The 22,777-nt window shown below is 49.8% G+C and overlaps 1 protein-coding gene across 2 annotated transcripts; it reads left to right on the top strand.

Annotated features, from left to right (window-relative positions):
• The first annotated feature begins 17,466 nt into the window (after positions 1-17,466).
• On the top strand, positions 17,467-21,447 carry CACNG5 (calcium voltage-gated channel auxiliary subunit gamma 5). 2 transcript variants are annotated; one of them, XM_062506134.1, is made up of 5 exons: positions 17,467-17,674; positions 18,229-18,315; positions 19,202-19,342; positions 19,915-20,060; positions 20,452-21,447. In XM_062506134.1, the coding sequence occupies exons 1-5, from the start codon at positions 17,467-17,469 to the stop codon at positions 20,707-20,709; spliced, it is 840 nt and encodes a 279-aa protein (XP_062362118.1). In that variant the 3' UTR covers positions 20,710-21,447. The 2 variants fall into 2 exon arrangements, with proteins under 2 accessions (XP_062362118.1, XP_062362119.1); XM_062506135.1 differs by having other exon boundaries at positions 17,479-17,679; positions 18,234-18,315.
• Positions 21,448-22,777: the final 1,330 nt, after the last annotated feature.

Raw genomic sequence — 22,777 nt, 5'->3', positions numbered from 1 at the left:
GTGGTGACAGCTTGGACATGAACTGCTGAACGATCTCCTCGGGGCGAGACAAGTCTGGCAGAGCTCTGGGTGGCTGGACATGGACTCCCAGGGGTGGGAGAGCCCCTGGCTACCCCATGGCCACACTGTGCACCCTCCCACCTCAGACTGGTGGTCTCATGAGCAGGACAATCCCCCAGCTCATGGTGGGATGAGTCAGCTGTCACAAGAGGGTGGTGAGAGCCTGCGTGGGCTGCTTTGGTGCGACAGGGTGTGGAAAAGGGGAAAATGTCTTAACAGTGCATCTTTGACTCTTTCTAAGCAGGCAAGATTAAGCTGGTGGTTCTGAGGAAAATGAAGTGTTAAAAGATTCTGCAGGAGAGGCTGAAGCTCTCCATGCCTGCCACATCCATGCATGAGAGCATCTCCATCAGGAATGTTTCCAGCACGATAAATCACACCAAGTGCTCGTGTCTGCCTCCCCCAGCCCCAGCCTCTCTTTAGAGATTTGGGTATTTGATTCGGAAATCTCAGAATATTTTTGCAGAGCTGGTGTGTGAGCTGCAAATAAAACCAGCTCCTCTGAGAACTGCTTGGGTAGCTGAACTGATGACTGCATTAATTACCACGAGGTAATTATAATCCCACCTGCTCCCTGGGGAGCTGTGGCAAAGCAAAAGCAAATCAATCAGGGGCCCAAATCAGGACAGCTGTTGCCATGTGAGGATTGCTTGCCCTCAAAGGGATGTTTTCCCTGGCTGCATCTGTCACTTGTCACCTTCCCAAAGTGGTGCTGCACCCAAAGAAATGGGGATCTGATGAAGAGACCAGTCAGTGGCAGGGTTGGACCCACAGATTACCTGCAAAGGGTTGGTTTGGGGTTTTTTTTCATTTTTTTTTTCCTTCTTTCCCAAAAGAAGGGCATGGAATGAGGCAGATCTCATAGGAAATGAGTCAATGATGTCTCCTTCTCCAGGGACTTGCTGCATTTGCTGCCAGGGTGACAGTGTCAGACACCAGCTGCCACTTCCAGTGCTCATCCCTGGTCCCTGAGTCAGTGCCTGACATCCTACCCCACCAGAGGTTGTTGCACAGTCTGATGAAGGAAAGGAAATAACTCCAAAGCCAATCTAAAGCACCCTACCTGGGTGAGGGAAAAAAAAAAAAAAAAGCCAAACAACCCCACAGTGGAAGTTTGTTTAGAAATATTTTAGATCTTACTCTTGCCCATCAAGGCTGGCAAAAATCACTTATCTCTTCACAATGCTGGGAATGAACTTTGTGTGTGTGTCTGAGAGAGAGAATTAGGTCCACATCTGTTCTATCTTTCCTATATTTCATATTTGAGGCCTTGATCCATCCCCCTTACCTTGCTCCTCTATTGAGAACACTTCATAAAACTCAGTGCCCATAACAGGGAGACTGCCTAATCCATATAAAACTTTCTGCAACAATTTATATAAAACTTCATCAAAGCTTCAACATTTTCAGGGACACCTCCAGAAAAACACTCTTTTAACAGGATGCATTTGCTTCTCCTTCAAGTGTAACCATGTCTGGGAGGCTGATTAGGTGTGATTTAGGAAAAATCCATCAGAAACAGCTATAAAAGCAACCAGCAAGGACTGCAAGGGCAGGAGGAAGGAAAGGCCTGCAGTGAGAGCATCCCAAAACTCCTTGGATCAGTTCCTGGTCCTTTTGGGACAAGTCATTTAGCATACTTGTGCCTGATTGACACTAACATCATTAAAAGATTGATAATGAATTTCAGTGCTATATAAATCACACTGAAAACTATTAGCCTTAATACAAGTATTACGAGGCTTTAATAATTAATATCATCTAAACTTCTTTCCAAAACATGACCTTTGAAATCAGCTGTGGCCAGAGCCATCCCTCATCCTGCAAGCAGCTGCTTTCCAGCCAGCCTGGATAGCTCCAGTGGGGCTGTGCTGGGGAACCTGCATGGATGGTCCAGTTCCAGGAACAGCTCCCAGGGAGAACCTGTGCTGGTGGAACTCCACTCCTTGTGCAGCAGGATAGCAGAAAACACCAGCAGGGAGAAAAAAACACTGCCAGCATCAACTCCAGCTTGTCTTGCTGTAGGGCACTGCTCTGCACAGTGAAAGGGTGAGATGTGGGCACTCCCTGCTCTTTCTGACCTTCCCTCCCGTGTGGAGATGCTCAGACCCCCAGGCAGCCTGGGGTGCTGGCACCTGCCAGACCTGGAACACCACGGGGGCTAAAGGCTGCACCTGGAAAACTCCTGAACTGGCTCATCCTCCTCTTGGATGAGCTCAGTTTAACCCCATATGATGACAGAGGGTATTTTATTTAAAATAAAATCTCTAACTTCCATTCACACGTGTGCCTTTGTTGTTGCGTGAGTCAGAGCCGCTCGGGGAGGCTGCAAAAGGCTCCACACATTTATTTTTTTTTTTTAGGCTTTCACACAGCATGTGGGTGCTGGGTTAAAAATAATGTGGTACCTCTCCTTGAGCTTCCTCCCAAGCAGCGGATCCAGGCAGAGGAATGTGCAGGGGAAACAGCAAATGGAGCTGCAGCTCCAACAGCCCACAGAGTTAATTCCTTTAATTTAGTCATGGTGCAAGCGGGATGTGAAAACCCTCCCAGAGAGAGGAGAAGGGCTGGTGTTCTTTGGTGCCGTGAGTTTTACATCTTTCCCTGTTTTCAGCGTTTGAAAAATAAAACAATAACACTGCTGGGATAAGGAGCAGAACTTGTGCTGAACTCCTTCCCAGGACCTGGCTGAAGCAGCCCATCCTACCTGCACAGGTGCTGTGAGTGCTGTGGGTGTGGAGCCCAAAGCCAAGCTGCTGCTGCCAGTTTTGATGCCTAGTGTGAAATACCCCACAAACACCATCCATGAGAAACAAAAATCTCTAAAGTCTCCCTCAGCAAGTGGATCCCAGCCTCTGGAAGCTGCCCCTGAGTGTTGTGCCAGGGCTGCTCTGCATCTCTGCCTTGCTCCAGCATCTCCCTGAGCCTCCCCTGGCCGTGCTGCCCACGAAATGACAAAAAATAGCCAGAGCTGAAGCAGCTAGCATGGAGCATCCATCACCTCCCACACAAGTCACAGCAGCTCCAGCATCCCTGCTTGTTGCATTCACCTGCTCGCTCTCCTCTTTCCTTGGGCAAACACTCTAACTCCTGGCTGAGGCAGATTTCCCCTCTGTGCCCAAAATGCTTCTCCCAGCCTGCTGTGCAGGTAAAATTGCTCAGTTGCTGTTGTTTGATACCAGATCAGAGCCATGGGTGGGCCCAGGGGTGGCTGCCCTTTGCTGGGTGGATTTGCTGTCCAAGTAATTCAGCACAGATAAATATTGAGGGAATATGAGGGGAGGCAAACCTGAGGTTTCCTACCAGTTGGTGGCCCAAGCTGATAGGACCAGACCTTTTATTTCATAATAACCTGAGTGCCTTCAAGGTGGCTTCTGTTGATATGGAAAAGACCAAGGGAAAACAGCCCTGCAGATGTCACCTGTCAGAATCAAACCCTTGTAGCTGAAATGAGATATGCCCAGCACCCCCCACTGCACTGCTCACAGCCCAGGGCGAGCTGCTGTAACGAATCACTTCTGTTCTGAGCCACTAATGAACCTCAAATCCCTCCTCAGTAATAAGGTTTGACCTTGGGTGCATCCTAAAAGCTGCTGCTGAGGTGTCCATGGAGCTTCAAGCTTCCACACTGATTAAAGAGTGGTACAAAAGGCTGCTGCAGTGGCTGGGGGCTGGCAGAGCTGCTCTGGCTGGGTCAGAGCCCAGCCCTGGCACAGCTGTGGAACGTCCTGGCCTGGGCAAGGTCCCACCCAGCTTCATTTGTGGCTGTAGAAGAGGATCCACAGGAGGAGAGAGCCCAAAAGGAACAGTGAAAAGTGGGGAAGGAAAAATGATGCTGCCAGCTGGTGTTATGTGAAACAATAAACCAAAAGAGCTATTGCAGGATTTGGAAAAGTTCTGCCCCAAGGCTTGGAGGGATGCTGAGAAGATGTAAAATGATGATTGTCCTGTCTGGGACAGCCATGCCAAGTTCCTGTCCAAGAGAAGGATTTTCCACTGCGCTGGTTTTTCCCATCATCAGGGAAATCCACGTTACGGGGAGGAATTCTGGAGAGCAGCTATTGAGGTGGGAGAGTTTAGCTGTGCTGCTGAGGTTTTGGGAGGCATCACTGGTGCTCTCTGATCCTGGCCCTGGGATGCCTGTGGGAAATGCTTCTGGTGTGAGTGCTGGCATTGTGCACATGCTTTGCCAAGGTAGAAGTTGCTGTGTGGGACAAGCAGCAGCAGAAAATCCACCCGAGGGTTTCAGTGCAAGTGCATTTTCATGGAAACAAAGGGGAGGGGAAGAAAGTGAAGCTCAGAATGTGTATTTCTAATTGATTATATGCATGGCTGCTGGGGGCCTCTCACACTGTATGGTTAATTATGTCACTGTGTGAGCTGTAGTTTTATTTGTGTTGTATTCCAGTGATCCTGCCCAGAGCCCAGGCAGTAACAGAGCAGGTTGTCTGTCTGGAGAAAAATGAAGGTCTGCTTTGTTTGTTTTTCTTTTTAACAGTATAGAGAAAAGAAAAAATATTAACAACCAATTACTGTGATAAAACCATCTACCCTGATAGCACAAGGGGAACATCCAGTTCTAACAAGCCTCCTGTAGCTTTGTGATTTTATTGGTAATTCCCTGCTCATGATCTCCATCCCAGGGAAATCTCTTTCTCCTGGAATCCCCAGAGGACATTGCCCCTCTGGCTGCCTTTTCCATGCAGAATCCATTCTGCTGACCAAATCCCTGCTTTGTCTTTACTGTCAAATCCCCAAGGGATTTGCTGCTTTAAATTATTCCTCAAATGGGAGTAAGAGCCCAGGAAAAAATGCTGAATTCACTATAATTCAAGTATTGCTGTAACTTTGTATGAAAGAACTTACGTGGTACAGTCCCTGAAGGACAAATAACCAGAAACCTCTTAGTGGGAGGCAGTTTTCTACCTGTCTGAATCTGAGACTTGCCTATTTTGGGCTCTAACATGTCCTGCTTGAATAAATCAAAACCTCCACATCTGCATCATCTCCTGTTCTCTCTGTAAATCAAACAGAGCTCACCAAGCCTGAGCACACAGCTCCATTGATTTCAAACAAGCCACCCAACAACACCTCCTCCGCATCTCATATCTCACTTTATTTTGGGTTTTTCTATTTAAAGCAGTCATGTTTTGCTAACTGGGGACACCTCAGCAAAGGCACAGCACGTTTCAGCCCAGGAGCTGGGGACTGGCGTGTGTGCAAAGCCCCTGCAAAGAATGAGCTGTCCCCTGCAGAAATCTCCATCCAGTCCCAAGCTCAGGTGCTGGGATGGTGTCCATGAGCTCCTTGTGCCCTGCTCCTGGGCTGGCACCTCCTGCAGCAGGAGTTCCCGCATGGTGTGTGACCCTTCTCTTGTCCTTCCTGCTGTATCCAAGGAAGTGTCCCACTGCTGGACACCTCGATAGAGCTGGCATCCTTGTTCTTGGCTCTGCCTCCCATTTTCTATGTGTTTTGGCTGAATCACCCAGTCTGGCAGGGATTTCCAGAGCCCAGAGCATCTGCCTCTGTGTCCCTCTCTCCTTTAGCCCTGGGCTCTGTCCCTGCCTTGGTCCCAGCCCTGCCAAGCTGGCTCTCTCCAGCACACTGGGCTTGCTGCCCTCCAACCCTCCCCGCTGTCTGCTCTGTCCTTAGCTGTGGATTTCACTCTGGTGGCTGGAGCCAGTTTTCCCTTCCCCAGCTCCCAAAGAAGCCGTGTCCTGCGGAGCGCAGCCTACCCAGTGCTCGGAGCAGTTTGTGCAGGTCTGGGGTGCAGGGGGCTGGGGGTGCAGGGAAGGGAGAAGGCACAGAGGGGCAGGAGCAGGGCTGGCTCCCATCCCTGCATCAGTGGTGAACGGGAGCCACCAGTCACAGCTCAGGGACTGGGGACAGATGGGTGGAAGCAGGAGAAAGGAGAGGGAAAAAAGCGGGGAATAAAGGGAAAGTGGGGAAATAAAGAGAAAGGGTGGAAGGAGAGGCAGGAATGGGGGAAGGAGGGATAGAAGGAAGTGCGCATGGGATGGGGGGTACAGAGGAAGAAGGGGTGGATGGAGAAGGAGGCAGAGGAGGGAGACGGAAGAAGGGGAGGATGGAGAAAGGGAAGGAGACATGAAAGGAGGGAGGGAACGGGGGCATGGAGGGGAGGGAGAGGTGGGCTGGCCCGGCGGCGCCATGTGATGCCCTCTCCTCCCCGGGCTCTCCCGGCGCCGAGCGGAGGGAAGCGGAGCGGAGCGGAGCGGAGCATCCCCGCGTCCGGCCGCGGAGCAGATCCCGCGGGGCCGGTGAGTGCCGGGGGTGGATGGGCAGGACAAGGCTGGAGCTCCTTCCCGTGTCCGGGCCGGGCTGCCCCGGGAACGGGGTGGGGGAACGGCTCAGGAGGTGGCTTCGTGGGGGTTCCGAATTGGATGCGAAGCCCTGAAAGTTTAAAGCCGAGGGAAGAGGGAGCAGGGTGCGGAGCCGCAGGGCTCAGGGCAGGTATCCGTGTGCTTTCCGTATTCCCCTGGGAGTGGGAACCGGCCGGGGGGGCGGCGCGGGCACCGCCCCGGGCAGCATCGCCGCATCCCCAGCGCTGCCCCGGAGCGCTGCGAGCCCCGGCGGGCGCTGCCGGACCCGAGGAGGAGCCCGGGGGAGATGAGATGAGGAGCCCGGGGGACATGAGGATCCGGGGGAGATGAGGAGCCCGGGGGAGATGAGATGCCCGTGTGCCCTGCCAGGGGACCGGCACCGCTCGGGGAGCGGTGTTTGACTTCGCCCGATTCCCGACGGGAGGATCTTAGCACGAGGAAGGCGGAAAATCCCGGCGCTTCTTCCCTGAGATTCTCATCGCTGGGCTTTTCCCCACCAGGCTGCTCAAACAGAGGCCATCTCTTGGGCGCTGAGAGCATCCCCGTCCTCAGGGCGAGTTTGGAGCGTTTTGCTGAGGAACGGATGTGTATTTATCCCAGGGAAATATAAAATCTGCGGGAAGCCAGGCTGTGAATGTTTTCCTGCTAAGCAAACCCCTTAGAGGGGGGAGTGTGAATTGAGAGAGGCTATCTGAGAAAAACCTGACCTGGTTCTTAAGTGGAGTGAAGTGCCGGGGGGGTAAGGGGGAAGGCTGGATCGTGTGTTACCATATGAACAGGGAACTGGGATGGGGAGCCCGTCCTCACTCCACGCGCTCTTTATTCCCAGCCTGGGGAAGGTGGTGAAATGTGAAATGTGAAATGTGATGGTTCAACTACCGCCTTCGGCTCTTGATTAATTGCCGGACATTTGATAAAACTTCATCAGCCCCTGATGCGGGATGCTTTTTGCAGCTCTTAGGGTCGGGGCTTCCAGGCACGGAGCTGCAGGAGCTCCTCGGGAGTGCCCGGGCAGAGGGGCTGACCTCGGCACCGCTGTCAGCACCGTGTCCCTTGCATCCCCAAATCCCCCTGGGGGAGAGGAGGCCTCCCCGCAGCTGGTAGGTGCCTGCAGGGTACAGACGAGCCCTTGGAAAGAGCAGCAAGGGTGCTGCATTCCCTGAAGATAGCACCGCTTCAGCCAGAACTCTGGAAAAGGCTATTTCAGCTGAAAAAGAGAATTTCTGCTGAGTTTCCTGCAGCAGCAGTGGGCGCTGGTGGCATGACCCAGGCTGGCAGCTTTGCTGGAGGAGCATTCCCGTGTTTCCATCACTGCTGCCTGTTGGTTTCACAAGTGCCTCGTGTCTGGGCTCCTTTCAGAGACTCCTCTGCCGCTGCTTGAGCAGCACATTTCAGCCTGTCACCACGGGACCCAAGTAAAAAGCCAAAGGGCAGGAGACTGGCTCCCAGCAGCCCACCCTGTGCCATCACACCTTGCCCTCAGGCTGCCCCAAGTGACATCCAGGGGACAGAAATGCCTCTGTGTGGGGGTTTCTCCAATCCCTTGCTGTATCCTTTTAGCTGTTGAATATATTCATTGAGCTGAATGAATTCCCACCTGCATCCATAGCACAGCTTTTGCAGCTTCAGCTTTATTTATGGAGAGGGAATATAAAATACAAAAGAGAAATAATGCACAAGCCTGCAGAGATTTCATGAGCTATGCGAGGCTGGAGTGAGCACCAGGAGCTTTTCCTAAACCAGCTCGGAAGATTTAAACCCCTGGGTTTAACACAGCGTATATAAAATAACTTGTGACCTAGACCACATCACCTAGTTGTGGGGATCTTAATCTCACTGAAATTAGAGATGGCTTGGATTCTAGGAGTGTTCTAGAAAGAAGGTTTGGTGTCGAAGTCACACTGATTTTTAAAGCTGTATAGTCACAACTTCTGATATTTGTAGTAAAATATTTACTGGCAAAATGGAATTTGTCAAAGGACAACACACATGCCATCATCAGGCTCAGAAAATGGGTTGTTACAGTCGAGTGGAGTTCGTGTGTGGTCTTTTAAGAAGATGGGAATTACAGTTTTTCTTTTATTAATGAGAGGGAAATTGGTCATCAGTGAAAACCCTTGTTAGAGCAGTGTCAAGGCTGCACAGAGGGCATTATTGCAGCAGCACAGCAGATGCATGCACTGACCCGGGACAACTTGTGAATAATTCATTTTCCCACCCAGCGCCCATCCAGTGGTGATGTTCCCATCCTCAGGGAGCAGAGGCTCAGGTCTGCCAGGGCTGGACCCGGCTCAAAGCCCTACAGGTGGCCCTGGCTCCTTCTCAGGAGACACAAAAGGGCTATGACAGATGTTCCTTTTCACTGCAGCAGCTCTGGCTGGGAGTATCAGGTCAGATGTAAGTGGCAGGAGAGGTGCTGAACAGAATGAGAACCTGGTGGTACAAAGGGAGCAGGAGAGGGGTGTAGGCAGAGACCAGGCACACACAGCCAGGCCAGGTTTCACCTGGGAATAGATGCTGGCATGGGGCAAGGATGGAGAAGAATGAGACCAAGTCCATTCCCTGCCTGTTCCCAAAGGCTTTCCCAGGATGTGGCTGCACTTCCCTGTGCTGAGCAGGACAGGTGAACCCATGGCCTCCCAACCAACTCATGGTGCTGTGCCTGTTCTCAGGCTGCTCCAAGTCATGCATGGCTTTTCCTACTCTGTCTGCCAGGACTTTTACTGGTAAATACTGGAACTGGTAACAAATCTTGCTAAAATCCTGGTGGTAGAAAGTTTAGTACCTCCAGTGACGTACATATATACTTATGTACATTAATATTCCTGATTATTGAACCCAACAAGCTACATAAAGCAAAGACCTTTCCTATGTGAAAATGGGACCAAACTTTAGTGGCTGCTCAGTGTCAGACCTGGGGAGTTGGGCATGAAGACACCACCAACAGCTTCCAAGGAGTTGTGTCCCATATTGCTTGAGCAGCTGCTGGCTTTGGTCACTGGGTTTAGTGGCAGCCACGAGTGTCCCCAGATTATGAAGTTGTTTGCCAGAGGTGTGGATGACACAGCCCTTCTGCACTTCATGCTGTCATTTCGCTGCTCAGAGGCTTTGCAGTAAAGCTGGTTTCTAAGCAGGGAAGAGGGAATGCAATCTCCTGGCTAACGAGGCACTGCTCCCTGCTATCCATCATCTTTAATCACACCGAGGGGACGCAGGTCTCTGCAGCCGTGGCCAGCACGTGCTGCCTGCTCGATGTGCCACTTGTCTGCAGCCTCAGCGCTCAGAGAACCCAGGGTCCTCAGGGGATTTCTGCCTTCCTCTCATTAATCTCTCAAAAATGTTCATAAAACCCCTCCAGCTGCCAGCACTGGTGAGAAGAGTAGGAGTGAGGGAAGAGCTGTGGCTTCCTGCCTCACCAGCTCAGGTACCCACCGACACGGGGGAGTGCAAGAGCTTTAATTAGCTCTTGATGCTATTTTTACATCCCAGCATGCTTAAATTAGCTCAAGCTGTCATGCACTGATCGTTACGGGAAAAAGAAGGAACCAGGGGTTTTGGCCCCTCTCTGCTGAGCAGCCTCAGCTCCTGAGCTTGGGCTGTACCTGGGGCTTTTCTCAGACCTTCCACAGCAATGAATGTTTATAGCCCAGAGAGGTTTCATGGACAGCTCTTGAAGTGCTTACACTGAATCTGGGGCCTCTGCTCACACCCACTTCAGTTTAAAACAACATCAATATCTTAAAGACGAGGTGCTTGAGTACTTCAATTGTTACCTGCCTTGCTGCTGGAAGGGCACAGAAACCTTGAAAAGCTGCAAGGAAGATGATTATTCTCCCCTTTTTAATATACAAGGCTCTTGTAGGACTTCTGCCAACTTTAATGATACTTGGAAGAGAGCAAGGACCAGCTGCTAAAGCTTTAATAGCCACCAGAGCAGCCCAACCTTGGTGCTGGAGTGAATGGATGTGCACAGCTGTGCTCTCCCTCATCCCTGGGTCTGTCCCTGTGCTGGCCGAGGGGAGCAGAGGGAAGCACGATGCTGCAGCCTGAACAGGGTCACTGGGTCGTTGGGTTACTGCAGTTCATGCGTTTGGGATCTCAATAGAAGCCATAATGCACCTCAGGCAGAGGTTAATGGGCAGGCACCACTCCCATGGCAGCGAGATTTCTGCAGCTCCTCTAGCACAGTCCCCAGCTGGTTTGCTTTGCAGCACTGGATATTTCACTCTTTCATTCTGCTTTTGTAGATCTTTGTAGGGTATTGAAACCAGCAGTCCAGCTCAGGTCTCTGACTGTGAGCATTCTGACACACTGAGAGTAGGAGAATTCTGTGTCAGATTTGGTAGGGAGAGAGGACCTGGGGAAGGAAGAGCTCTGCAAAGGGCAGGGCTCAGCTATTGTTAGGGTTGTAAAGTTTGAACAGAAATATAGGTTAGACCTGCAGAGCTGGACCTGGTGTGTGGGCAATATTGCAAGCTCAGAGCTTTAGCTCCTGTTTCCCTCTCGTGAAATGCACTTTGTGTGATGCTTTTGCACAACACCCCAGGGCAGGAGCTGCCAGCACGTGGATGCAGAGACCTGCCTGCCATCTGCCTGTCCCTGTGTCCCAGCACCCTGCAGCCCTCCTGGGGTCAGTCAGAGGGGGAGAGCTGAGGAAGCTGACCTTCCTTCAGGTCCTGCCTGTTTCCAAAGCCATCCCGCTCCCAGCTCCCCCGAGACCATCCAGCAGCTGAAGCCTCCATTGAGGACCCTCACCTTTGCAGCTGATCTGCCAGAACTGCTCTTCCCACCTTCAGCCCCACCACAGGCTCTCCTCTTCCCAAAGCATTGCTTCAGCTGGGGTTAACAGAGGTAAGAGCCTTAAACACCAAGGAAAAAGGAGACACGTGGGTGGGATGGGTTCTATAAAAGTTTTGTGGGGGATATCTGTGGATCCAGAAGGACCATGTGAATGAGACTCACTGTGCACACACGGGCTGTGCCAGCAGCCTGTGAACCAGGACCATCGTGGTCGATGATTTCATTTGCTGGAAGTTGCTGGGTCCATCCAAAGCCATTAGTGTGAAAGGGCTGGAGCAGTGCCATCTCTCCAACCAGGGCAGCAGCGTGGCAGAGCTGGCCAGTTCGGGAAAGGGTCTGCTTTGAGGGCTGGGGTGGGAAATAAATCTCATTTACTTCTCCTTTGACCTTGGGAATATAATTTGGTCTCCTTATATTTGGTGTTGGAGCTGAGATGGGCTCAGTTGTCAGTACCTGACCTAGGCAAAAGGACAGGTTTTGAGCAGTCCACAGCAGAAAGGCTGGTGTGAGATAAAGAAGGAGAGAGAAGTGGGTCAGCCTTGGAGATTCAAGTTATGGTGCTTTCTCCACAGCATTTCCATCACTCTTGCATTGCCATAGCAGAATTTTTTTTCACCAAACTGAAAAAAATAACTCTGGCAAGAAATGAAGCACAGGAAGTGCTAAGGAAAAGAGGACTTCTCAGAAAAATTATGTAAGTCAAGTTTCAGAGAGAAAATCCCAAGTAATCTCATTGCCAAAATCAGTTAGTGGTGAGCCTTGCAGTGTGTGAGTTCACAAATTGTTTCTTACTGATTATTTATCAGGTGTTCCTTGTGTGTGATGACAAGCACAAAATTAATAGGTTTGTTATTGCTGTGTCTCAGTCTGGTCTTAAATAACTGATAACCAGCCTTCTTTTTATTAATTTATTTACTTTTAAAGCCTCCCTAGAGAGCCCGTGAGCCCAGTGTGCCCATTGATCCAGCACTGCCGTGTCCATCCGTCGGTAATGGCAGCGCCGCGCTGCTGCTCCCAGCTGAGGGGAAAATTTCAAGCCCAGTATTGATCCTTTTGAAGTTTGTTTGCTCGTTGTCACAGTTACAAGCCCTTGTTCAAACTGCCATGAGATGGGCTGTTTTATTTCTTAATATCAGGCTAAACCTCCTCCACATCAAAAAGATTTATTTCTGCACTAAATTTTTCCAATATGAATTTTCTCTCTCAGAAATCGAGCTGACATTTCTGTGTGACACAAATGCAGCTCTTAAAGCTGCTTGGTGTATTTCAGTCTTCCCATGTGTCAGGGGAGCTGGTAGGTGCCAGCAGCCCAGGACAGGGCACCCAGGAACCCTGTGGACCAGCTCCAACCCATATCCTCTTCGGAAATTTCCTTTTCAATGAAAAGCAGGAGATGCTGCTTTTCTCTGCAGCCACCTCTGCTCTCTTCAGCTATTCTATGGAACCAGAGCAGCCATGTGTTCCTCTCCTGCCTGCAGCACGCCTTTTCCCAGCTTCAGGAGGGAGTGTTTCTTCCCAAGCAGTAATTCCAGAACCGGAACTATCTTTCCTGGCTGCCCAGCTTTCCAGGTCAGGTTTGTGGAGCTGCTTCTCCTGTGATCCCAGATGGAGCTGTGGGTGCTACCCTCACCATCTCCTCCTCTTCCTCTCCTCAGCTGTGGTTGAAGTCAGCTCCACATGTGCTCCTCACTCTGGTCCAACCCTCTCTGCCAGACACCAGTTCAGTTGCCCTCAGGCTGAATCCTGCACACCCTGTTTTGGGGACTGAAGCATTTGCACCCTTTGGGTGCTCCACGAGCTGGGTGGAATGGTTCTATTTCCTCAGGGATAATGACCAAATCAGCTTTCTCTGGGTCTGCCCCAAGGGACTGGGATGAGTTGTGCAGTCTGAAGGAGGGTGACAGTGCAGTGGTGGCCTCAGCACAGTCCTGCCTGCCTAAGCACTGCCAGCTCTGACAAGTTTTTCTCTGAAAGAGCTGCTCTCCTTGACCTATTTTGTTTTTTTGCCCACATTTATGGCCTGCATTGTGTCCTGAGGAAGGGATCACACTGCTGGAAGGCCCTTTATTTTTAGCCAGCCCAATTTCTTGTTTCAGCTTAGTGGGAGCTGGTCCTTTCAGTTCAGCTCCATCACAGCTCACGCTCTCTGGAATTTGATTGCTCCTACCCAGGTCCCTGACCTTCCTTGTACACACATTGCTCACTCAGAGGGTTTCCTACTCCCCTTTCACTGGCTTAATTCCTTCTCCTTTATGTTCTGCTCAGCCTCTCCCACTACTCAGATCCATGGCTGAATCTCTGATTTCCTCGGCCCTTGGTTTGCAGCATGGACCAGGCATTCACAGCCACAGGCCGCCAGGCTTGTCCTGGACCTCAGCACCCCTCAACAAACAAATCCTTCCCTCCTGTCTGCTCCAATTACTTTGGCAATGCTTCCATTCCTCCCAAATGTCAGGAAATTGGAAATGATGCTTTAGCCACATAAAAATCAATGGCTTGGCCCTGCTCCTTCTGCCTTTACCCAGGACAGGAGGGAGCTGCTGTTCTCCAGTGAACCCAGAGCAGTGATTTATTGAGATGACCCATCCTGTCCAGGCATCTGACCAGTGATACATTCATTTTTTTCAGCCCACCCACATAATCCAGAGAAGTGGCTTGTGCTTGGCATTAGGCCACAGATGTGGGCTCAGAAATCTGCCCAGGGTGTTTCCTTTCTGTGACCGTGGAGCAACAGGTAAGGACTTATCTTAGACCTGGGTGAATGGCATTAGAAACAATGCCAGTACTCACTTCATTTCCAAGGACTCAGGCCCAGCAAGGGCCATGTGCTGCTTCCATCAGCAACTGTTGCTTCAAGGCAAGGAGAAACTCATTGTGAGGACTGCAGATTACATTGCAGGCAGCATTTATTATTCCCTGGACTGCTACCAGAATGCACAGTGTGATCAAAGGAGCGGGAACAGTTCTAAGGTTCTGTTTCCTGGAAATCTCTGGGGCTCTATTCATTTAATTTAAAATCCAGCTCCAGTTGGAAACCAAACAGTCATAGGAAGCATAACACAATTGACAAAGGTCACTGTGGACTAAATCCTTTCTGATAATCAAGCCAGTTCCTGCTCTTGTCCTTGAAAAACCTTCCACTTGGGAGCCCTGGGAATCCTCCAGGCACTGGGGCTGGGGAAGGTTTGTTTCAAGCAGTTGTTCTGCCCCATCCCTACCCCTGTTCCCCATCACATCAGGATGGATTCTATGGGCCAGCGAGGCAGTAACAGGCACCAGTCTCTAATGTATCTGAGGTTTCATGGAAATTGAAGTGTGAGAGTGAAAGAGAATGAGGCAATTGAGAGGTGCAGCTCTGACGCCCGACCCTGTCCCTGCTGCTCGCATCACACCAACAAAAATGAGACCAAATGAGTCTATTTTCCAGTGCCTGATGTTAGTGGACAACAAATCACAGGAAATACTTCATTATTCCCCTCTAAGTGTCTTTATCTGGACCTTCACATACTTCTTACTATGATATTTGGCTTGTTATTAACAAAAATGTGTAGGGAGAATGATTGTTGATGATACATGAGCCAATAATAGATTCCAGTTCCTTCTACCATTTTGGCACCAAAATGCCAAGAGGGATGAGACACCCTGTAGTAAATGCTGTTCATTTTGAAGCAGCAACTAGAAAATATATCTCTGGCTGAACAAGGGAGAAGAATGGATGAGCCAGAGGATCTGTGTTTTGGCTGTTTGATTACAGAATCCAATGGGAATCCACAAAATGGGAAAAGGCATCTTCCCCATGAAATGGCAGGCGCAGGGCTGAGGTGCTTCTTTGCCCTGTAGCCACCAGTTTCTTCTTTGGCTGCTGCCTTCTAATTCTTCAGGGAAAAAAGGATCTGAACATCCTCTCAGCACTTCTCTCCTTGCTCCCCCAGCAGGGAGGTATTTCTCCTGGGAACACATCCTACTTTTCTTGAGCTGAGGGAAGCATTAAGTAACATTGAAAATGAGGCTGTTTAGCAAAGCCAAAGGTGGAGGGAAAGCTTGCAGGAGTGCGAGCTGGAGCACTTGCTTGGGCTGTCTGAAGACAGCAATCCCCTTCCTGTAGGTTGGAACCTTCTGGGAAAAGGCACAGTGTGAACGTAGGAAGAGCCAAATCCTTAATTTCATATGGAAGGGAATTGTCAAAGCTGTTGCAGCGCTTGAGGGTGCGAGTACATCTGCTTCCTACCAAGATGTACTTGCCTGCTTTGGACTTGGGGTCAGGTGTGATAATTAAAGACTCTCTTTCCTTCTCTGTCTTTCACTCGAGAATTTGATACTTTTCCAGCAGCATTCCCTGCTTTTCTCTCTTATTGCTGCCCAGAGCAGTGAGGTAGAGGGGCACACAGACCTTGGATGTTGCGTCTGTTCAGTAAATGCCTTTCTTTGGACTCCACAGTAACTACAAGTTTCCTTCATGTTAATCTAAATGAAAATGCTGCAAACACAGCCCAGGACAGGTGTGGGGAGCTGGTGCTGTGGATTTGTGAGACAGAAGTGCAGAGGATGAGCACTGCAAGAGCACAGAGCTCCCCAGAGTGCTGGGGGAGCAAGAAACCTCTCTCAGCATCACCTACTCTCTTTCACCATGAGGAAATTATGGCACATTATCCTCGGAGGCTTTCAGGTGTAAAAGTACAAGCTGTGAGGACTTTTGTCATCTCTGAGAGTCTGTGTAAGCAAGTGAGAATTAATATATTTGCATCTGAGGCACTAGAAAAAAAAACACCCTCCTTCAGTCTGCTTGGCCATGTTGGAACAGGGAGTTGTCATCTCCAGGTCCAGGCAGGATTTGTGTCTCCTGATTTAATCACTAAATCCCCCACCTTTACTGCAGTGATAACAGCAACTGGACTTCTCATCCAAGGAGTCTGTTCACCAAGGGAGCACAGGAGTGATGGAGCCACTCCTGAGGATGTGAAACAAAACTAGTGCAGTTCTAAAGGGAGACCAAGGAAGATGCAGCCTGCTTATAAAGTCAGTAGCTTTTGTTGTCTAGCTGGATTTAGATATCTTTTCGTTATTGCTTGCAGTACTGAATAGCAGTAAAATGTGCCTTGGAAAATATACATGACATGGCACTTACCTGTGATTCATTCTGCCTTTATAACAGCAGTCAGTAGCACTCTCTGCTTCCTTGCTACTCTGCACAAGAGCATCTCTCACACATATCTTTTCCTTCCTGCTCTTATTCCTTTAATCTTCTGTTGCTGTGGGTTCCCCGCCCCCCCCCCCACTAATTTCACTTTTTCTCCACTGCACCAAGAACTCTGATTTCTGGTGCTATTTTATCAGTCTGCAGGGCACCACAGGAACTGCTAATTTGCCCAAAGTAGCAAATGTGCAGTAAAATAATAATAATAATAATAAAGATCCTATACATAAGTGACATGGGGATGAGGGAAGCTTTTTCTTTACAGTTTGCCAAGGGCCTGGCTGCAGCTTTGTGTCCACATTTCCCTGCCTCCCTCCAAAACACAAGGTGGGTTTGGACAAGGGAGGTTACTAGCAGCTCCGGCAAGAGCAATGCAACAAAAAAAGAAGCAGATTATCGTGTCATGACACTCTGCTTCGTTTGATGACGTCATAAATGTAGCACGGCTTTTGCAAAATTAGCATGACCACTTAATTGGTCAATCTACCCTGGAAGAACGGCAGTGTTGGAGGGGAGTGGGATGGTGATGGGAGCTGGGAGTGGGATGGTGATGGGAGCTGGGAGTGGGATGGTGATGGGAGCTGGGGTTGGTCCAGCAGTTATGAGCAGCTTTGTAGATCCCTGATCGTGGTGTCTGTGATGCTCAGCACCTCCTGTGCCAGGGACTGACAGCACTTGATAAGGCTCTGCAGGGAGATGATAAGATAAGATAAGATAAGATAAGATAAGATAAGATGATAAGATAAGATAAGGTAAGATAAGATAAGGTAAGGTAAGGTAAGATAAGATGCTGCAGCTCACCTCCATCCTTGGGGGGTCAGTTGCAGCTCTGCCTGGAGCACAGGAATTCACCTGCAGCAAATCCAACAGGAGCCAAGGAAGGAGCCGCTCCGGCCCATCCGTGCTGTGCCATTCCCGCATCCCGGGTCGGGCGGGGCAGCAGTCGGGTGAGATTCGGCTCAAACTCTCCATCTGTCAGCGATGGCTTTAATGTCTCCTTTCAGCTCAGACCGCACAATCACCCCAGGGCAGAGGTTCGGCCGTGCCTGCCCGTGCTGAGCGCTCCTCCCGATGCTGGTGGCAATGAGCGCCTGCAGCAGGAAGGCGCTGACCCTGCTCAGCAGCGTGTTCGCCGTCTGCGGCCTCGGTCTCCTGGGCATCTCTGTCAGCACCGACTACTGGCTCTACCTGGAGGAGGGCATCGTCCAGCCCCAGAACCAGACGGCTGAGATCAAGCTCTCGCTGCACTCGGGGCTCTGGAGGGTCTGCTTTCTGGCAGGTAGGGTCTCCCGGCTAAAAACATCCTCTTGGTTTGTTGTGTGTTAGTGCCACCCAGCAGGAAAGGGCCAAGAAAAATGGGATTTTTAAAGGTTCTGCCCATCTCTGCTTCCAAGCTCCGGCACAGCCTTTGGCAAGCAACGTCATCTCTTCATGCCTGACTTTTACAGCCCCAAGGGTAAATGTGTCTTTACACACAGGCTTTGGTGAGTTTGCTGCTGCCCTGCCAGACCCCCTGCCCTGTTCCAGAACTGCAGTCACAGCGCCTTGGGCAGCAGCTAAAAACTTTTCATTTCATCCCTGCAAAATTTAGATTCGGGTCAGCTGGACCATTCCCTCTGTCTGTGCCAAGTTTGATGAAGCAACCTGGCTGCAGGGACAGAGTTGAACAGAACCCAAGGAAATGGAAATCTCAAAGTGACCAGCCTGAAAAGTCACAAAGTTTCAACCACTTTGGAAAAGTCATGGGAGAAGTGAGGAGCTCTGATATCACCCCAGGGGTGATCTTAAACCCCCTGGCTCCAGAGCTCATGTTTTTGTCTGTGTCTGCCACAGGTGAGGAGCGTGGCCGGTGCTTCACCATCGAATATGTCATGCCCATGAACATCCAGCTGACATCTGAATCCACAATCAACGTCCTGAGTAAGTGGTTTGGTGGGGTTCCACCCTTTGCATCCTGCAAATCACTGAGTTCCAAGCACTAGGGACCCTCCCCAAGAAATCCCCTTTGTATCCTTGCCAAAGAAGTTCTGAGTTCCTTGATAGTGCTGCCACACAAGCATGCAACTACATTTTTTACGGTGGGAATTACCCAGTGTGCTCCTAAGCTTTTGGGGACATTCCTTTCTAATGGCAGGATGACAATGGAGACTCTAAGCTGCTCGATTTCCTGTCACTGTCTATTGGGCACTAATGCTTATCAAAGTGTTTGGCTTTTTAGTCTCCTCTCCGTAATTTGCAGCTATATTTGTTCCCTAGAAATTTTACACATTATATAGCAGGATGAATTAAGGATGGAATGTCACAGCTCTCATGATGAATTCTGCAGTCATTTCTGAATTAATAAATAGAAGTGTTCTACAAACACTTATGCAGTGAAGCTAGAGAAATGCAGGTTCTGATGGCTTCCTATGCATCACTTCATACAGGAACCCTCAGAAATGTAAACATCAGCAGTGTCCCCACCAAGGAGGTGGGACACTGGCACAGGTTGCCCAGTGAGTCTGTGGATGCTCCATCCCTGGAAATGTTTAGAGCCAATCTGGAAGGGGCCTGGAGCAGCCTGGGATAGTGGAAGGTGTCCCTGCCCATGGAAGAGAGCTGGAATGCAACATCCCTTCCAACCCAAATCAGTCTCTGATTCCATAATCCTATGTTTTTCTCAGCTCATTAGTAAGGAGAGAAATTCAGCCACCACCACGTAGTCTGAGCAGGAGGGCTGGAGCCCTCTCACCCAGCCAAGCCCATTTCTCACAGTATTTTGGGAATATTAACCTGTTCTCACTTCCCTCTGCTCCTCTCTCAACAGAGATGATCCGCTCTGCCACCCCCTTCCCTCTGGTCAGCCTTTTCTTCATGTTCATTGGCTTCATCCTGAGCAACATTGGCCACATCCGGCCTCACAGGACCATCCTCGCCTTCGTCTCGGGGATATTCTTCATCCTGTCGGGTGAGTTTTGTAAGCCAGGTTTTCTCCTGACAGCCCTTGAGCATGGAGCATGCTGGCTTTGGTAGCTGCTGGCGCTCTCCCAACCTGCCCTGGTGGCTCCTTGTCAGACTCATCACTCCCATCTCAGTCCCACAGCTCATCAGACCTTGTGGGATGGATACAGAGCTGGTTCATGGAAATGTGGGGTAAGGCCCTCCCACCTGTGCAGGAGCAGGTGCTGGGAGAGATCTGAAACTTCAAACTGCTCACTTGGGCTGTGTCTACATGAGAAAAGTGAATGTTTTATTCATGGTGTTGTGCAAGTGCTAAACAAATAGCTGTGACAGCTGAGCTTTGAAACAGCTCCTACTGGAGCCAGATCTCTCCTCCCAGTGCTCACATTTTCCCTGAACAGGAAATGTTTGACTGGAATGAGAGGAGTGCCCTGGGTTAGAGCAGCAGGAGAGCAGCTTCTTTCCTCAGTTATTACAAGCACACTCCCACATTTTTTTACTTTTCCCAAAGTCAGGCCTTCAGGAAGGTGCTTCTTCAGCAGCTTCATCCCTGAAGCATTTCCCACTGTCCTTCTCCAGGTCTGTCACTGGTGGTGGGGCTGGTCCTCTACATATCCAGCATTAATGATGAGATGCTCAACAGGACCAAGGACTCGGAGTCATTCTTCAATTACAAATATGGGTGGTCCTTTGCCTTCTCTGCCATCTCGTTCCTTCTCACAGAGGTACCCATACCCCTGTAAAAAGTGTATCCCATTCCCAGGGGTGGGCAGGCTGAGGCAGCTGGCAAAAAGAGGGTTCAGACGAGGTTTAAGGGAGGGCTGTGAGAGTAAGGGGGGCAATGTATAGCATGAAGGGGACATATGAGGGATAGAAACCCAACCTGGAGCACTGATGGGGCATTTGATCACCATTTGATGCCAGATTTGAAGCAGAGATGTGGTTGTGCCACATTATTCACTGCACAGCTCCGAGGCACGGGGCAGGGAAGCGACAGCCCTCGGGTGCTTTAGAGCATCAGCACCGGCACGAAAAAGGCGATTTCTGTTTCGTCCTGTTCGGGTGGCGGCGCAGCCACGGTGGGGGAGAGCCTGAGGCCGTGTGTCTGTCCCGCAGAGTGCAGGGGTGATGTCTGTCTACCTGTTCATGAAGCGCTACACGGCCGAGGACCTCTACAGACCCCACCCTGGCTTCTACCGGCCCCGCCTGAGCAACTGCTCCGACTACTCGGGGCAGTTCCTGCACCCCGACGCGTGGGCACGGGGCCGCAGCCCCTCGGACATCTCCAGCGAGGCGTCCCTGCAGATGAACAGTAACTACCCAGCCCTGCTCAAGTGCCCCGACTACGACCAGATGTCCTCGTCCCCGTGCTGAGCCCGTGGTCCCGCGCCCGTTCCGATGGTCGCCGCGTCCCGACTCCGTTTGTCGTTTTTTTTTAGGCCACTCTTTCTGGCCAATTCTCTATTTGTAGGAGAGTAAATATAACCAGAGAGGTTGGTTATATAATCAATAGTGTAACCTAGAGAATTGGGATGTTTCCCTTTTTTTTTTTTTTTTTTTTCTTTTTTGGGGTTGTTTTATTCCTCCCTGCATAACTAAGGAACTCTCCAAAGTCCTCCTCTCTCAGCTCATCCCGCTGAGCAAACAGCAGTTCTGCCTGGGGGATAAATCCAGGGCTGGACTCAAGAACAGGAAAAAGAAAATAGAGTAGAACTAAGGGAAAAAATGGTGTATTTTTTTGGTATAGGTAGAGATAGGCTGATAAAGTTTGTGCATTCGACTGTATCATTGAATTCTATATTTACTGGCCTGAGCGCCAGCAGGCATAAAAATTTGTGTAACTTTCCAAGAAACAACCAGCATTAGAAAAATATAAATTTTGCCTTGACTGAACACTTACTGATTGGTATCTCTCACTGCTGGATACCACTTCCAGCCAGGCTGGAATGGGAAATAGCCATCCTTCAATGAGACCTCAGCAGGCTTTGACACCAGCAGGTTTTTGTTCCTCCATGGCCACTTGCAAGCTGTTGCTTAAATATCTCGTGTTAGACTGGAGGCACTCTGGGGTGCTGGGCTGGAGGGATGGCTCCAGCACCCAAATTTCCTCTGCTGTCCTATAGACAGGAGGTCTGAAGCATAAATGGGAGAATTTCAATGCAACATCGAGTGGAAAACAACCTAAACCTATCCCATGGGAAGCATCAGGTGCAGGATTTAGCAGAAAGAAGTTATTTCAGCGAAAGGCAAGATCCCAAACTGGTGTCAAGTGATGTAGCTGAGATTATCGGTACAAGTCCACTGCAGCAAAGTAGTTGGCTTATATTACATTTTGGCAAGAAAATTATGTTTTTGCTTTTAGTGTGTGTGTGTGTATAAACTTTATTTTGAGGTTTTAAGTTTGAGAATTTCATTTGATGTTTTGGCATTTTGGCCTTAGCCAGCTGCCAGGGGAGAGCATCACTGGTGGAAAATAAAGGGCAGGGAAGGGAAAGGCTGTGATCCTTTGTGTGAGCCCCAGCTTGTCACCTTACAGGAGAAAGAGCTTTGTCCAAACTTTATTTCTTTTCTTATTATTTTAAACCTTTCTGAAAATTTTCTTTTTGTGAAACAAAACTGTCTGGGGTTTCTTGGTATATTTGAGCTTGTTTAGTCTTACTGTTAATTAAAAGAAATAGAATATATGCAGTTTTAACCTCATTTGTAGCACATTGTGTAATGAATGTTGGACCTCTTTGTTTTTATTATTTAATATTATTATTTATTATTTGCTATTAAATATTTATTATTTATAAATTCCTCCAAAGCAGGGGCCAAGTCCTGGTGCAGCACCACAGTTTGCATCCATTAGGATACCCATTCCACAGAACATCACTGCAGGAGTGTGTCCAGCCAGCTCTGGAACAGGATTATTCATCTCCAGTTCCTCCAGAGAAGCAATGCATATCTAGTGTATTTCTGGGTGGACTCCTAATCTGCAAAGTTTTAAAATCAGGCCATCTTTGTGTAGACACAGTTCTCTTTACCCTCAGTTTCTGTATGACCCTCAGGTACTTCAGTGGTCTCACGTAAGCCCCAGTTTTTAATTGCTGTGTGACAGGTTGGCTGCTGGGAAGGGTGAAGCACTAAAGCACAACCCAGCCCCACCATCCAGTAACAAATCTGCTGCTCCTCACCTCCCAGAGCCTGATAAACCATCACTTTTCCACCAGGATCTCCAGATTCAGTGTGAATTTGGCTCTAAAAAAGCACAGGAGTTCACAAGCAATCACCTTGGGTTTCCCAGGGCCTGATCTGGTTTGCTGGGCTTCATGGTGGTGATTTTTGGTGGCTCAAAGGCTTTTGCCTTTGCATGTAACTCTTGTTGGATCCTGACATTCTCAGTCCTTGAGAGGGACATGTGCAGGATCACCAAAACTGCTGATGGCCAGAGCCACAAGGG

This window comes from Cinclus cinclus, chromosome 20 (genome assembly GCF_963662255.1).
Source record: "Cinclus cinclus chromosome 20, bCinCin1.1, whole genome shotgun sequence".
Classification (NCBI taxonomy): domain Eukaryota; kingdom Metazoa; phylum Chordata; class Aves; order Passeriformes; family Cinclidae; genus Cinclus; species Cinclus cinclus.
Note: the sequence above shows the minus strand (reverse complement) of the source record. Positions and strands in the feature narration are given on the sequence as shown.